The sequence below is a fragment of the Haliotis rufescens genome, unplaced genomic scaffold (genome assembly GCF_023055435.1).
Source record: "Haliotis rufescens isolate VD_foot unplaced genomic scaffold, xgHalRufe1.0.p SCAF_12, whole genome shotgun sequence".
Taxonomy (NCBI): domain Eukaryota; kingdom Metazoa; phylum Mollusca; class Gastropoda; order Lepetellida; family Haliotidae; genus Haliotis; species Haliotis rufescens.
In genome coordinates, this window is record NW_025963802.1 from 3318235 (window position 1) to 3336541 (window position 18307).

Here is an 18307-nt window from a genome sequence, read left to right on the forward strand (position 1 = left end):
GTTTGAGGATCTGTACAGCAGACTTAGATGAGTAAGTGAATGTTTTGATCCACAGTCAGCAATGTTCTAACTATTAGACTGATGTCTTGGCCAGACAAACCAGTGGTGAACAGTGAATGGTGCCCATGACAAATGACAATTCAACAACCAGGCCACACTTTGTTGTCAACCAATTCTTGTTTTTGTTGACTCGTATGACTACCAGTTACCGGTAGTTTGCTCCGGTATCCCCACAGAATTCATGAGCAGAGTATCAGAATCAGTTAAATTGAATTAATTGGACCTGGAAAATCTACAGAATTATGTTCCTCTATAATAGGATTTGAAAACGGCCAGCCAAGTGTCTTATTGTTACACGTACACAAAAGCAAATCCTTAGGGTTTGAATTGTCGCAAATATATTTCCATAGCCACGTGTAAACAAAATGGCCATGTCCTCTACATGATAAACCCAATCCAACGGAACGGCATCAGCGGTGCCTTGTGTGACAGATGCAGAGGTGGGGCAAGGAATAATGTCGCATTCCAGATAATTGCACAAATATAGTGATGAGCATGTGTAAGAGTGAATATTATCCTACCCTATTTTTTATCCCGGGGATGAAATTCTCTAGTGAGTGAGTGAGTGAGTATGGTTTTACGCCGCTTTTAGCATTATTCCAGCAATACCACGACGGGGGACACCAGGAATGGGCTTCACACATTGAATCGAACCCGGGTCTTCGGTGTGACGAGTGAACGCTTTAACCACTAGGCTACCCGACCCCCCCTGAAATTCTCTAGTGTCAGGATGATTCTCCCTTGTGAATTTGAACCCATACCAGTGTGGCACTAAGGTAGGATACTATACTCTAGAGTAAAACTTCCCCCGGGGTAATATTTAGGTAGGATATAATCCTTGCTCATCCATGCACCTGTGTGCCTGTGTGTGTGGCTGCCAATACTTGTCCTGACTAATGCCAGTTCAAGAGAGCTAGCGCAAGTATACTGACTCTGACCTGACAAGTCCGTCTTTTATCCTCTTAATGCTGAGCACCGTCCTTCCACTCTCTGGGCGGGCACTCTATCAGCTAGACCATGGAGTGGAATCTGTGAGGGTGTGAGACCCAATCCATATCAGCATACCGAACATTGACACATGTATGTAGCAGGGCGTGGAGTCATCCCACGGATAACATCCTTACCTTGTCAGCTTGCTGACGGGGTTAACCTCTTTGGTCATGTGGACAAGGCGTCCGACCTCGGATCAGAAGGTCCGTGGTTCGAATCCCATCACGGGAATTTTATGGTCGCTACATTGGCGCCCAACGTGGGGCTGAGCAGGTTCATATTAAAATTGAGCAAAATAAGCCTCAGTACCCTACTATGCGGCCCGGGACATGCCTTCTGTTGATGGGGGAGTATGTAGCAGGGCGTGGAGTCATCCCATGGATGACATCCTTACCTTGCCAGCTTGCTGACGGGGTTAACCTCTTTGGTCATGTGGACAAGGCGTACGACCTCTGCTCAGAAGGTCCGTCGTTCGAATCCCATCACGGGACTCGGAAATTTTATGGCCGCTACATGTACACAACTGTTATAAGTAATGGTATCAACTAAGTGTAAATGTATTACAACAAAATATTACTAAATTATATGGGGAGATATTTTTCAACAAAGAACAGGAATACCAAACACACCTTTAAGTAAACATAAAATGCACCCCTCCTTTCTAAAGAAGTTCTATCTGTTAAAGTCTTCCTGGTTTCACACTTACTGTTCGGTGGATCTCCTCCAAGGGTGGAAGCTAAACAAAACAGCCACTTTTTCACAAAACTGTGCTTTGTACTGGTACTGTGAGATATTTCCACAACATTCAGCACAGAACTAAAGATGAGACTCCAAGTTCCTTGTCACAGCCTTGCCGTCAACTTAAATTATATAGCGGCCATATGTGGATCAATCCCAGAGTTCAGTACAAGGGCTGCTTCGTATGGCTTGCTGGTTTGAATCCAGATAACACACATGATTCCTGGTACAGTCAAACCCTGTCCATCTGGGCAATTAGCACATTTTGGAAAATCAAATTTCAAGATCAACAAATCATGTTTTAGAATATGGTCTACTTAATAATATATATACTATATAGCGTTCCCGAAACGATCATTCCAACAGAGCGGTTTCCAGAAGAAAAGGTCCTTACTGTAACCCAGAGGTCCTGGGCTTATCCCCCGAACACCAGTTGACGACAGACAGCTGACCAACAAATGCAACCGAAGTCGTTCAATCCACGACTGGGGTAAACAGGCCCAACTGAAACGTCCTGGATTAAAAACCGATCTCCCCTCAAGCATGTATTCATAAACTATTAATAAGAATAGAATGCATTCAAACAACTGCCTTTACGCCGCTGAATACCCGAGTTGAGATCTGATACGGTAATGACAGTGCCCCTCACATAATGGTGTTCACTAGACCACACTTCTTCCCATGTCATCACTGACAGTGAACAGTACAGTAGAATTACGTACTACCTGATACTCACCTGATCCGTTACGCTGACACACACAGAGATAGATGGTTAATGATGCATGCTGTATACTCTCAAAGCTATTCTTCGGCTCATTAAAGGCTTAGGATCAGTAGATCCACTTATAATTTCTAGCCGTTTGGATTTGTGAGCAGTATTTCAGCTGTAGGGCAATTGTCATAGAGATCTTCTCCTGACTGTGTTTGACTTACTCTGAACGGCAACCTCATCCATTGTTCCGCACCACTGACCGTGTCTGTGGAATCTCTCTAAGCTCTCTATATTTTGTCCTTTACATATTTGAGAGGTTATCAGGGCATCTGGGCCCAGGAATACTGCCCCCAAGAACTGGCCCCAAACTACACATTACTCAAAAGATAGACCACCCGATTCCTGCATATAACTATAGTTATTCTCTCATGGCGTGACATTAATTATAGGAATATGAAGGAATCAGATGGTCCTAACTTCTTTGGAGTAATTTCATATATCATGTTAACCTATAAACAACATTTAACAGAATCATTTGGTGACAAGTTTTCAACAATAAAAATGTTTTTACTGATTTTGTTTTCCAAATGAATTATTTACATTCATCTGGCATTGTTTAAATTTCAATGCCCCCTTCCTACACTTTTCAAACAAGCTTTTCACCACCCCACCTTTTAAAAATAGCTGTATCTGCACTTGCAATATATTCATATTTCTTGTCACATCTAAATATTGACATTTGTTTCCAAATATCATCTTTATTAACCTATTGCCATGTTTGCCTATAGTATTGTAGGTTAATCATGCTTTCTCACAATAACCGTGAGAGAGGTACGACTTTCAAGTGAGACCTGCTGAGAGGTTTTACATTTGAACTATAAGACCTGCTAGGATGTTTTACAGTTCAATTGTATAAACAGCCTGTTGATATGGATTTATTGTTGAGTTTTGACTGGTTAAAAGTGACAATTATTTCTTCATGACAATTTCATGACATGAATCGAACCTGCAGCCTCAGATATCATGTTCAGAATGTAACCCACTTTTTTATCACTGAGCCCCCGGGGCAGGTGATGAAAGGGTGTTCAATCTTACATGTAAAGACTTCAGTTGTCTGCATGCTGCACATGATCTGTCTCTTGCCTGCTGTCACCAAATTTGTATTATAATGCGACAACTGTATTGCCTTTACAATAAAGTATCCTGTTTTCTTATTTTTATCTGGTACTTCTTGCATTTAGACTGTTCATAAGTTAGTTAAATCACTTTCTTGACCCACCCAGTGATCCACTACTGTTCTTTGTCACATGTTTTAGTTAAAAGATGCCTCAAGGTTTGGGTTGAAAATGTAAAACCTCGAGCTCAGCTAATATTATATTATATGATTAGGTTATACATTTTTAACCAAAACCTTGGAGTCGTTGTTTAACTTCAAAATAAGCCAAAGAACACCTGTGATATGTTGTTAACAGTCAGGCTTTGATTTGACAAACAATAAAACACATATGTCATTGATCACTGGGTGGTTCAATACGACGTATAGCTTACCGCTGCTGAAACTAAAGATTATATAGTGTCGTATTGCTGGATACAGAGAGTTAATCTTGCGTTAAATAGTAAAGATAGACTCAATGCAGTGATTGTTTATAGAAAACATCACAATGTTGTAGCTGATGATATTTGGGTTAAGTTTGGATGCTGCTGTTGTATAATTCTAATTATCATCTCACCTTGCACAAAAATCGTATTTCATGAATATAGTTCACCAGGTTTAAATATCCTTGGATGTATCCATATTATCATCCTATGATTCACGGATAAAAACCTCAGTTGTTGAAGCAAAAATAATTTATGATGCTTGACTATGACTTTCTTGGTCTCACTCACACAAAGCAATACCTGTCCGTTCACCTGAATTCGCTGAAGGGATACAATGTGTGTTTTTTTAAAGTGCATAACACTCGATAAATCTTTTTTTACACTATCAATCATAAACAACAACTATTCTAATCTTCATTCAAACTTTGAAAGTGCATCGTAGATCATGCTAGCTAGGCAGAGCATGTTTTGTTGTGTTGGTCATCTACCCCCTACGACTCCACCTCGGTTAAACTGTTGATCGTCTATAACGCTCATCAATTATTTGGACCCCTAAGATAGCATTGTAGTGAGGTATCACTGTATTAGCGTTACGCCTATTGTAAGTTTACGTCAAAATGTCTTCTGGTTGATGTTTGCATATCTTTTACATGTTATATCCAACCAGGAATCAACAACAAGTCAACCATGAGTAATGTTTCACCATCTTCTAACACGTGGTGGAGTTTGTCTTCTCAGAGTCTCCCGCACCACTAGTCATCTTCAAAAATAAAATTTAAATCACCAACTGAATTGTTTTGCTTTTTCAAAATAGAACACAATACTTAATTCAAATCAATATCTATTCAATTTGGCCTCTGTGCCATTTATTGGGGAAGGGATATATAACCTCTGTTTTGAATGACCAAACAATGTACAATAGTAACAATGTGTAAATTTTCGAGGTTAATAGCAAGCAAACAGAACACCTTATAGCTTTGTATATTTTAGATCACATGTCTTTTATCATTTTAATATAGAAATATAAATATAAACTAAAGCCATTTAATTGATAAAAAAATATTGCTGAATCTGCCCTAAATTCTGCAAAAACAATTACACAAAAACTTTGATGCTTATTTGAGTTAGTGAGTTGGGTTTAACGCTGCTTTTAACAGTATTCCAGTTATATTGTGGCGTGTCAGCTTAATGTGGAAGGAAAGCTCTAAGTGATGCAGTGTCAGGCGTATACCATTTTTGGTAAAACCCACAAGAATGGCTATGGTGATGACAAACCTAGAAATATAATCAGGGCAAACAGGGATTCAAACCAATGACCATAGGTTCCTGGCATGCCCAAGGGACAAAACTCTGCACAGCGAGCTGCAGTGACTTAGATGACTGGGCCATCCATGCCTCCAATGTTTATTTGAAACCTTGTCTAGTTAGATCATAGTTTTCTTTGTAATGGGGGAAAACAAATCACCTCATGATTATCATGATCAACATGAATTACATACCCCAAATGTTTATATCATCAACTTTAATGTGTTTATTAGTTATTGACCTTACGCTTGTTTTTTCCTTCTGTATCTTAGAAAATCTTTCTGAAATTTGTTTAAGCAGTTAAAAAAAGCCCTGAAACAGTTTAGATCTGTTTCCATGTATCAATGCAGGTTTGGGACTGTATGAAATATTAACAATCTTGTTTTATGAAAGACCCAAATGTATAGCAATAAATTCAACAATCAAATGGGACTTGGAGAATAGAGGGAGACAATCCATTCAACGCTACATTCAGTATGAGTTGGGCTTTAAGGGAGATAATCTATTCAGAAGCAATTTTTCACAGAAACATTTATCATCAACATAAATATGTCAATCCTGCAAATCATCTACAATATAATAAGCCAGAATAATAATGACTCCACCTTTCTGTGTAATCAGGCAGAGAATTAAGGAAAATAATCCACCATTTCACACCTAAGTCGATCTATTCTTAGCAACATATTTGTGTTCTTCCTCTTTGCCATCATGATGTGAACATGGACAACAACAGTTTCAATACTTTGATCAACACATGACTCAAAGTATGCCACATTCCATTGGAAAATATAGAAACAGTCAGCCATCCGATCAATAAAAGACAATCGTGGCATCGTGATCAGGCGTGGCGCCTTCCTCGCACCTGTTGCGTTATAGATCCCTCACAACAGCTGCAGGTCGGGACAAAGGCTTGACAATGCAATACTACATCACTATCCACTACTGACTCTATACCTGGCGATGCTGGAAATCAATTAGCATTTTTAACCAGGGTGTTGACGTGAAAGTCAATAACATTGTGCATTTTGTCTGTATGGGTCGATGTTAATGGCTACGAACTAAGTCCTTACTGACCCATAATAAAAGTTGGGAAACAAACGTTTCTTGATATGCAAATATTATTGCTGCATGCAATCTTTGAAATCTTGTTTGCATTACAGAAATTTATTTATTTATTGACAAACCATGGTGCTTACGTTTATATAGAGCAAAGGGATAAAGTTTTATTGTTATACACATGTTTTAAACATTTTATTAAATTTGATGGCAACTACTACAACTACTACAACCACGAATTAACTGTTACTCAAGAAGTCCCTGGTAAGAAAGTGTACTGGAAGAGTTTACAGAAACATTGATACAGTCATAGATCACGTGTATATATACCACTGTTGGGATATAATAACTGTATGCCACGCTTATAACATTAATGTATTGTGCATGTATTGTGATAAGTTGACGTGAAAGGGGGTTTAACACACATTATATAGTGATGTGTATGAAATTGTGTCTGAGCGTGTGTCAGTCTGAGCGTGTGAGTGTGAGTGTGTGAGTGTGAGCGTGAGTGTGAGAGCATGTGAGCATGAGTGTTTGAACGCATGAGCATGTGAGTATGTGAGTGTGTGAGTGTGAGCATGTGAACATGTGAGTGTGAGTGTGTGTGAGCGTGAGTGTGAGAGCATGTGAGCGTGTGTGTGAGCGTGTGAGTGTGTGAGCATGTGAGCGTGTGTGTGAGTGTGAGTATGTGAGCATGTGTGTGTGAGTGTGTGAGTGTGTGAGTGTGTGTGTGAGTGTGAGTGTGTGAGCAATTGAGCGTGTGTGTGAGCATGAGTGTGTGAGCATGTGAGCGTGTGTGTGAGTGTGAGTGTGTGAGCAATTGAGCGTGTGTGTTAGTGTGTGAGTGTGAGCATGTGAGCATGAGTGTGTGAGTGTGTGAGTATGTGAGTGTGTGAGTGTGTGAGTGTGTGAGTGAGTGAGTGAGTATGCATGTGTCTGCTTGTACCAAACTGCTGGGCAAAGGAAAGCATTTACTTGAAAATTGGATTTGACTAAAAAATTAAAAATGTTACCAAAAACGTTACAAGGCTGAAAACCATCGCCGAACCACCGCAAACTTAAGGTACAAAACACAACTATGATACCCGTATCAAATACATAACCATCACAAAACCATTTCTTCTTTGTTTCATTTTTAGTTGTAAGTAAACTTTCTTTTGTAAGTCAGTTTAGTCACGACGAATGCCGGTTTTAAAGCGCCAGCCCATTTAGATACCATGGCAACAAAGATACGTCACTCAGCCTTTACTGACTTGGAGCTGACCAGTCCTTGTTTTATCCCATTAATGTGAGTGCCAGGCAGGATAACAACAAGTACCATCTTTTATTGACTTTTGGTATGACTTGTCCTGGGATCAAACCACTCACATTCCACTCCCCGGGCAAACGCTCTATCCACTAGGCCACAGAGGTGGTTGTTTCATGACAAGAATTACTATATTGTAATATGTATATAGAAATATCAAAAAAAAAGCTGAGAAGATATTGGTAAGTAGGGCTGGGACGATACACCAACTGTGCGATCCAATACGTATCACGATACCTTACTCACGATCCGATATGTATCACAATACTTACATGCACTCTTATCTGTGGTGCGTAAGCCATCTTTTTCATAGAGAGGATGGCCAAATACCTGGCACACTGACGATTTACAGTTGGCAGTGTCAAGTATGGCACAACAAATGAAAATATGTATGTTTTCACTATTAACTTGCACTAGTGATTAGTGTTTAGAGGAACAGTTATTAAAGCAAACATTCAAGGTCAGAATCGCTATTTTTTACTTTGTGTGCGACTGCGATCGATACTTGTATCAAGGAGTAAAAACTCGCGATCCGCCAATGCATCGGTATATTGTCCCACCACTTTTGGTTTGTTTGTTGATTTGTTTGTTTGTTTGTTGATGCCATACTATGCCTTTCCTTGTAATTTGTTTGTTTTCTGTATTCCACACGAGTATTTTGCTGTAATACAGTGTTTGCTGACACCATTCCCTTCAGTACACATAGTATAGTGATGAATTGGCACTGAAAAGAGCTTAGTTGTTGATTGTTTATCTTTTAAACATACTTTATTCACAATAGTAAAATGGATTGGGGACAAGATTTCCAACTTAGATTGTCATACCGCCATGTCAGAATGATGATATCTGATTGGTCCATGTGACCTTGCTAAAATACTGTTTAACCCACCTTCGGGGGAATAAATTTCTCAGTGGGGGAATAAATCTCTTATACACCGCCATGGGCAATACAGGCTGCACATGGATTTCTCAGAGGCAGAATAAATCCCTTACACCCGGCTTCAAAGCAAAAAGCCGCATGCTTTTTCTGAGTCAATGGAAGTCACATGACATAGCTCAGCTCGATTGAACAGCTGTTTCTTTCAATTTTGAATTTGTGTTAATTCTTTTATAATATCACATTAAAACATGTCGGTAACATAAATTTGTTGTAGCTTCACCATAATAATTACAATATCCATTCACAATAAGTGTGATAACCTAAAAAACAGTAAGGGGAACACAGTAGAATGGTAAACATGCCGTATTCGACATAATAAGCACCCCGCTCTAATAAGCACCCACGGCGATATTTGCTAATAAATTGGCAAGTTAACATCCCAATTTGCACCCCTTCTGATTGATCAATGTACACAAGACTTAAATGTATTCGTGAATAATTCACATTCGTGTGTTATATGAACCTTTGATTATGGGCAATTAAATTCTGGGAAAATATATCTGTTGTATATATAAACATTTCAGGCTGTCAGCATTAACCATGAAATTAACGATCTTTCAACTCTGTTTTTTTCAACAAAATAATATTCTAATAAGAGCCCCCTATTTCTAATTTTGAGAGTGCCCTGGGTGCTTATCATGTAGAATACGGTATATTTAAGTTAGAACAAAGTATTAAACCTTTTTGTATTGCATGATTTTATTTCAAAATGCTTCTCACCAATAATTGTGGGTTTGAATACCTGAGATTTGCCCTGATTGTATTTCTAGGTGTGTTTGCGCCATACCCATGCTTGGGTGTCACCAGACTGGTAAATGTCCAACACATGCATCACTACAGTCTTTTTGGCCACATCAAGCTGACACCAGGGATAAATTGAAACACTGTTCAAAGCAACATTAAACCAAAATCCCTCCCCCATTCTTACTGCTACCTATAAGGCTGTGACGTGTTAAACTGGAAAACTATTTCCCTACACACTTCATGACTTCATGACCTGTGAGTTCAAATTTTATATCCCAGTCACCCAAAGCCTTAGTCACAGTACTTCTACCAGTGAGTGTTGAAACAAGGTGTGACAGCATTGAACAGTTCTATTCAGGATGTTGTGTACTCGACTGAAAAGCCTCACAATAAATCCCAGCGATGACACATTTGCAGCCGTAATTTAACATAACAAACAAAAAAGTCCACTTCAAAACTAATGAGAAAGTGATATTTCCCCAATCTATCGTCATGTGATATGAATTTATTCATAGAAATTTATGTTTTTCCTGAAACCATGAAATGTAGTTTGTGATGTCCTTATCAAAGGATGTTTATCTGCAGACAAGTTTCATCACTTTGTCAACAAAAAATATTTCAACAACTTTGCCTACCAGAGTCTACCAGCTTCCATGAATGTAATCAACTATCGGTGTTTATATCCATAAACTGATAGCTTCACTCATCACAAAACCTGGGCATAGGAACCATCACAGCTCCCCTCATATCTGAGGCCTCTCATCTGTGGTGTACAGACACCCCATCACCTGCCTGTCACTATACCATATCTGCACTGTTTCCTTGATTCTAAACACAGTCAGGAGCATAGGCACTCACTACAGGTATTGTGTGAGTTTCGCTTACACCAATATTCAAATCCCAGATTCGCTCCTATCATGATCTTTGGTCTGTCAGCACCATACCACTGCTCATGGGTTAAAAAAAGAAATAAATTTCTCATATCTACCTCACTAAATGCTTTTTACATATTAGTGAGTGAGTTGGGTTTTTATTGCTGCTGTTAACAGTATTCCAGTTATATCATGGTGTCAGCTTAATTAGGGAGGAAAGCCCGAAGTGATGCAGGTCTCAGACGTGTACCACTTTCGTGAAACCCATGACAAACATAATTGGGGCGAACCGGGATTCGAACCCATAGGTTTCTGGAGTGCCCAAGGAACGCGCCTTATATGACTAGGCCACCTGTGCCCCTTTTTTTACATATCAAACTTTCATGTGATATTACTAAAATACTGTTCAAAGTGGCATAAAACCAAACTCCCTCCCCTTTCTCAATACATCCAAAGCTGTGATGTGTTATATGAGGTAAACTATTTTCCTACACACTGACTCCATGACCTGTGAGATCAAATCGTGATATCCCGGTCACCCAAAGCCTTAGTCACAGCACTTTAACCAGTGAATGCTGGAACAAGGCGTGACAGCATTGAACAGTTCTATTCAGGATGTTGTGTACTCGACTGAAAAGCCACACCATAAAATCCAGCGATGACATATTCACAGCCATAATTTAACAAAAAGTGATCGCTTCCAAACTAATGCGAAAGTGATATTTCCTCAATCTACCCTAACCTCATCACTCATTCTTCCACATGAATGACTTGGCCAGAGTACACAAGAAGGAACATGCATGGGGATTCCGGGTTCAAATAAGTTAACTGACTTGGTTGATTGTGAGTCATCATACCCTGATGGTACACAACATTCTAATAGTGAGTGAGTATGGTTTTACGCCGCTTTTAGCAATATTCCAGCAATATCACGGCGGGGGACACCAGAAATGGACTTCACACATTTTACCCATGTCGGGAATCGAACCCAGGTCTTCTGGTGTCCCCAGCCGTGATGTTGCTGGAATATTGCTAAAAGCGGTGTAAAATCCACCTCACTCTGTAATCGGTATCACACTCAATCAACAACAGTACTAATGTTACAGGATTGATGTCTTCAATCAACCCCCAACTCACTTCAACCAGTCAACCCTCACCCTATAAGTCAACCAGTCATCACACACACACTACAGTAGAAGTGTCACTGTGTCTCCTACGTTCAACTCACCTGCAGTTGACCCGTCGTCGACTTCGCTGACGAATATCCCGAGTCCGTGTTCAGAGCCACCTCGTATGCTGAAGCCAAGGTTCTCGTCTCTATGGGGTATGACAACTACACGGAGGTCCGACCGTCCGTTGGGAATACTTGACCTCACAGCTACAAAAGAGGACAGTTAGTTACACAAGGCACTATACTTCGACCCATACAGTTCTAGCAAGGATAAAGGACAATATCACACCCATTTTCTGCCATAATCGTGTTTTGTCCTACACAAAAACATGCCTTGAATGGATTGACAGGCCCTCGTTATTGGGTTCCGAGCAGGTAGATGTCACTGGCTGTCTATTGCAAACACACCCGATTGTGTCGCTGTAGTGTTGGGGGTTTGGCCATGCTCGAAATATAAAGCGTGACATTTTATATCTCGTATCACTTATTTAACAATACCCATGCCTATCACAGACATTATGTATATGGATCAAATATTTGCCCCCAATACAGGACTACTCTGAATACAAAATGAAAAGGCACCATTATATGTAGTGATACTTGTATTTCTGTATCAACATTGCATGCCAGACAATCAAGTGTTGATGATTCATTCATATTTTATCCATACATCTACACTGTTTGTTTGTTTGTTTGTTTGTTTGTTTGTTTGTTTGTTGTGTAACGCCTTACTTAGCAATATTCCAGCTATATGATTGCAGTCTGTAAATAATCAAGTGTGGACCAGACAATCCAGTGATTGATATAATGAGCACTGATCTACACAACTGGGATACAATGACATGCATCAACCAAGTCAGCGATCCTAACCACCCAATCCGTTAGTCGCCTCTTACACCAAGCATTGGTTGCTGAGGACCTATTCTATCCCGCCTTTACTTTAAGGCCTGATAGAGACGGTTCACAACTTGCTATCAATTCTTATCATATTTTCATAATTTGTCTGCATTAGTCTAAGATAAATAACAAATTATTATGCAGAAATTATAGTAATGAAATGGCAAAACACTATTGTACCAAGAACCACATAAAACAATACCATTTATCTCTAATATTTCTACATATCATTTTCTGACAAGAAAAACATAATTCATGACTAAAACCTACTTATTGTTACTTATTCTACTACCAAGATAGGAATAAAACACCTCTATTAAACTGTCAAATCTGAAGTTGAAGACATTTAAAGTGTTACCATAGCAACCATTGAACCATTCAGGATCTAATAGAGAGACAGTCGGTAAAGCAAGTTTGAAAATAATAAACATGTTGACAATGAACAATGGATGGGGTGAGCTGGTCCACCCTAGTGAATATATCCCGTATTCACCTGTGTCTGTGACATCACAATGTGGAGAATATACCCGGATATACACTTGCTGTTTACCCAGTACAATCAGAGAATAATTTATGGCATAATGACACAAGTTGTCACATGATCTTCACAACAAGAGTTTTTCTCTATCTTGGTATGCTTGGCTTTCTACTGAATAATTTATGCAGCTTTAATCCGATTATACTTCATTTCGAATAGACCGCAAACAATGTTTCTTTGTACACTAATTAGATGGGGGACAAGACTCCCCCCCCCTGCAAATTTCTCAGGCCAACCCCACCTGCCGAGTCTAGTCAGATTATGTGAAGATTATGAGAGTTAGGTGTACTGCGGTACACAGGCTCATCTATTTACTTTCACACACAGTAACATTCAACAAACTCTCCCAGATTTACATCTGGGTTTACAAAAATACACAGATTCCTCGGAATATAAACTATACATGTCATGATAGGAAGGGCGGGCAAGACTGCCGTGACTCTGAACATTCTAAATATGTAATGCTACTCTCTTTATGAGAGATACTTGAAATATCATAAACTTGCGTTTACAAAAACACATAGCTTTTCTTGATAAATATGGATAAAATTTCAAAATAATGCATGATTCAGAAAATATTTAGATAAGAAACATTTTTATTATTACATAAACTACAGGAAAGACAGGTGTTTGACATGTCTATCAGTTTGTTTGCTACATCTAATTTTTTATTCTTTTAACTTCAAAATTCAAACAACCTTGACCTCCGGGCACCATTTCTAGTGTGTAAGCAGAGGAGAAAGCAACTACATGCCTCCATTTATTTTTATCAAATACATTGCATGCTCTGTTTACACTCTACGTCTAGATCATATGTAAATGTGTCAGATTTTTAAATTACTTGTCATGTGGTTATTACTAAAACTTGAAATAAGATTTTACAACGGTAACTCAGTACATGATAACCGTGTGACAAGATAAACTTTTGAAAGACATTTAACAGATATGCTTGAAAATTAAAGTCGTATTTGCAATAAATTTGAGGAAAACATAAAATGTTGTGATCTGAAAAATGTTTTCATTCTCTTTGGGCACATGAGAATGGTGTAAATCACACGACTGGGTTCATCATTTGTATTACTAACTGTTGAAGGTCGGCAAGAGTGGACGAGTTGCCTAAGGGCACATAATTCACTGTGCAGAGTTGCTTCCCTTAGTTGCATTGATCAAGGTTTGAATTCCAGGTTCTCATGTTTTCTCTGATTATATAATCCTTTGTCTACCAGCAACATATCTTTGATCTCAGTGGCTAGTCATTCCTCCTACCCTGACATGATGTTTTGTTTTTTTGTTTGTTGTTTAAAGCCGCACTCAGCAATATTCTAGCCATATGACGGTTGTCTGTAGATAATTGAGTCTGGACCAGACAATCCAGTGATTGACATCATGAGCATCCATCCACGCAATTGGGATACGATGCAAGCATCAACCAAGTCAGCGAGCCTGACCACCCAATCCCGTTAGTTGCCACTTACGACAAGGACTTCTGATGAGGGTCAGACACTTTGTCCATATGACCAAGGAGTGAGTGAGTATGGTTTTACGCCGCTTTTAGCAATATTCCAGCAATATCACGGCGGGGGACACCAGGAATGGGCTTCACACATTGTACCCGTGTCAGGAATCGAACCTGGGTCTTCGGCTTGACGAGCGAACGCCTTAACCACTAGGCTACCCGACCGCCCCCATATGACCAAGGAGGTTAACACTGTCAGCAATCTGACAAGGAAGGATGTAACCTGGTACATAATTAAAGTGGAGGCATTTATCCTCAACTCATACTTACACTGACGTAAGTTTGTTGTTTAATGCTGCACTCAGCAATATTCCAGCTCTATGACGATGGCTCTACATAAGTAAGTTCTAACATTTTCCAATGGGTAGGAAGATAATCACAGATACAGTAATAGGATAACAACTGGCCAATACTGAATTTTGTAGCCAAAATGTAACGACCCTCACAATCAACAAACCCGTGAAGATCCGGGTAAGAATTAGCCTTCAGCAACCGAAGCTTGTCATAAGATGCAACTAACAGGATCGGGTGGTCAGGCTCGCTGATTTGGCTAATGCATGTCATCGTATCCCAATTGCACAGATCCATGCTCATGATGTCAGTTACTGGAATGTCTGGTTCAGATTCGATTATTTACAAACCGTGATCATATAGCTAGAATATTGCTGAGTGTGGCGTTAAACAACAAACAAACAAAACAGAATCAACAAACTTACCATTTAGGGATTATATTCTTGTATGTTCCCAGCTGGTATGATCGCTTAATCTCCCTGAACTAACTCCTCTGTCAATACTTGAACCACTGGCTCTGTGCCCGAGGCTTCCCTGTGGTGTGTGCAACGTTCTCTGTGGCGTGTGTACGGTTCTCTGTCGCGTGTGTAACGTATCGAGGTAGTCTACATGGGGACACAAAAGAGGTTACGAGTCCGAGGCCTGAGAAGTGATCCGGCTGAGTGAATCCCAATACGACAGCCTGTGGGGGCGTGTAGCATGACCGAGTTCAGTGGACAAGATATACAGTTGTAATTTGGACTGATACAATTATGATTATTGCAGTGTTTCGAATACTAATACTATGGGGAAGGTCTCAAAACACTTTGAGTGATTTCTTTAAGTGATTATGGGTCAGTGTGTGTGGTTAGGTTGTTACAACCAGATATATGAGGGTTCAATGATTAGTTCTGAGCCTCAAATTGAAAGTGAACTTTGTGTAATACATGTCGTGAAATCTTTTTTTTACTTGGAAAAATGTTCCAAAATAAATTTACACTTGCAATATCGTATTCCCGAGGCAAGGGAGTTAACTGACTTTAAAGGTCCAGTTTCCATCCTTGCCAAACAAGGCTGCAATTATGAAGTTATATTTTGGCTGGACTGAGTTTATGCACAGTCCAATCAAAATTGCAGGATTTGTATAGCATGTGTACTGCCAACTCAGCATAGACAGATATTTTCAAAATCTTTTCATAGGTGCTCATGGGATTTGATACACTTTGCAAGGTAAGCCATTTTGTTTGAAGCAAATGCAAGTGATATGAGAGGTGGAATCTGATTGGTCAGTAGGAGGGACATAACTTTTAATAGTCACTGGTGGCGCTACAATTGAGACCGGAAATTCCAATATAGTTTGGCAAGGGTTGTAACTGGACTTTTACAGTGAGTTAACTCCCTTGCCTTGGGAAGATGTTGCAATATTTGTTCCGGATGGAACTGATTCAGTGCGGAACTGATCATCGTTGACAATGTCACAGAGGTATAGCCATAAAAACTTGAGTTAACTGAGCAAACTGTTTCGCTGTGACAACAGTCAGTAAACTAAGCTTTGGAAAATGGACAAACGTCCATTGAGGTGAGGTGAAATTGGGTTTAACGTCGCGTCCAAGATTATTGCACTTATATAGTGACGTGCATGCATGTGTGTGTGTGTGTGTGTGTGTGTGTGTGTGTGTGTGTGTGTGTGTGTGTGTGTGTGTGTGTGTGTGTGTGTGTGTGTGTGTGTGTGTGTGTGTGCTTGTACTAGTCCGGACTGGTGCCGATTTATAGTGCTAGCCAACTGAGATACCATGCCACAGTTTTACTATGAATACCCCACTCAGACACAGTACACTGACTCCGAGACGACCAGTCCTTGTTTTAGCCCCTTAATGCTGAGCGCCAGACAGGGTAACAACAAGTACCATCTTTTAACATCTTTTGGTATGACGCGGCCGGTGATCGAACCCCGGAACTTCCGCTCTCCGGGCGGACGCTCTACCACTAGACCACGGAGTCGGTCCTCAAACGTGATGTACATGCAGTGTTTAAGAACTCCTGACATCATATAATGTCCACAACAAAATCTTGCACTATAATGCAATTCCTTGTATGTGAGGCTCAGAAGTGGTTCATCAACACTGGTATTCATCTACCCTCTTTCATGGTACCCCTTGGCAAGTGGAATATTCCTCCATACAATCTTATGGGTACCCGGAAGGACGTAACAGAAACAAGTCAGATTTGTGCTTTACTTTTCGTTATTACTGTGCACTCCATGGACAGTAGGCCTGACAGTTACATACACTACTTAAAAGAAGTTAAGGACCATCCAATTCTTTTATATTACTATCGTCCATCGTGCCATGACAGATTAACCATAGTAATGTGAAAGAATCGGGTGGTCTTTATCTTCTTATGAGTAGAACACATGTCTTGTGTTGACATCGTGCTGTCGAAGTGCAAAATACTTCAGCTCTATTTTAAAAAAAAATTATTTTAAAAAACATGTGACATTTTCATGACTTAGATTCCAATCTGATACACATTTGTTTGTTGTTGTGTTACGCATTACTCAGCAATATTCCAGCTATTTGACAGCGGTCTGTAAATCGACTCTGGACCAGACAATCATGTGATTGACATCAAGTCAGCAAGCCTGACCACCCGATCCCATTAGTCGCCTCTTACGACAAGCATAGTCGCAAGCATGGGTTGGTTGAAGACCTATTCTACCCCGGATCTTCAGGGGTCTCTGATACTCTGTGGCATTATAAAAAAATGCCGTACCACACCTTGAACTGCCCCCTCTGGCCTCAATCACAGAAACACCTGATACCTGTAACTCATACTCAACAGCTTCATAACAATAATCAGAGTTACTGGGGCACTTATATTCAATAGAATATCAAGCGTAGGGGATAACAACTTGTGCAGCCTTTCTAAGGTGAGATTACCATATGCCTGTCCTGTCCATGATCCCACTGAATAATGAGGGGGGAGACCAAAGGTGGGAGTAGGCAGGAAACTGCTTCTTTAAGTTGTGAGAAGGTTTTTATCATTCATTCTCATAAACGTTCTTCACATCATTCATCAAATCTGTAATGGGTTCTCTTTAATATCGGTTCATTCAGGTATTCTGCAGTGAATAGCAAGCCAGTCCCAACAACTCTGCACTGTGACAGTGTGTGGGGTGAGTGAGGGAGTGTGGATGACGGGTGTGAGGGAGGATATCAATTAAATGTTTTAAAGAATATATCATTTTTAACTGAGTGTACATGAAATTCACATATTACCCTCTGTACTAGATATACATGTAATTACAAAGTCATATAAGCTAATATTGCATAGGGATCATGAATATTTTTGGAGTGAAACTGAGCACACAATTTCAGAAAAATATCAAAAAAAATATTAATGATCCCTAACTTGTTCTGTTTAGCCTGGTGTCGTCACTGATTTTTCAGTCATCCATTCGTATAAACTGAACAATAAATTAGGGATTGGGATTGTTTTGGGGATGTTTTTATGAAATTGTGTGCTAAGTCTTCACTACAAAAAAATATTGGAAAATATTATTGATCCCTAACTTTTTTGTTTAGTATATATCA

General features: G+C 39.7%; 1 protein-coding gene across 7 annotated transcripts in view; it reads right to left on the bottom strand.

The window, feature by feature from the left end:
- LOC124138089 (PDZ domain-containing protein 7-like) overlaps positions 1-18307 on the bottom strand; it is an 88262-nt gene that overhangs the window by 61304 nt on the left and 8651 nt on the right. For 5 of the 7 annotated variants that reach the window (XM_048393275.1, XM_048393274.1, XM_048393272.1 and 2 more), the window contains exon 4: positions 11551-11700. In XM_048393275.1, the coding sequence (XP_048249232.1) occupies positions 11551-11700 (150 nt within the window). Of the gene's footprint in view, positions 1-2182; positions 2349-11550; positions 11701-11782; positions 11803-18307 lie in introns of those variants that run through there. The other 2 variants (XM_048393276.1, XM_048393277.1) reach the window with 2 other exon arrangements.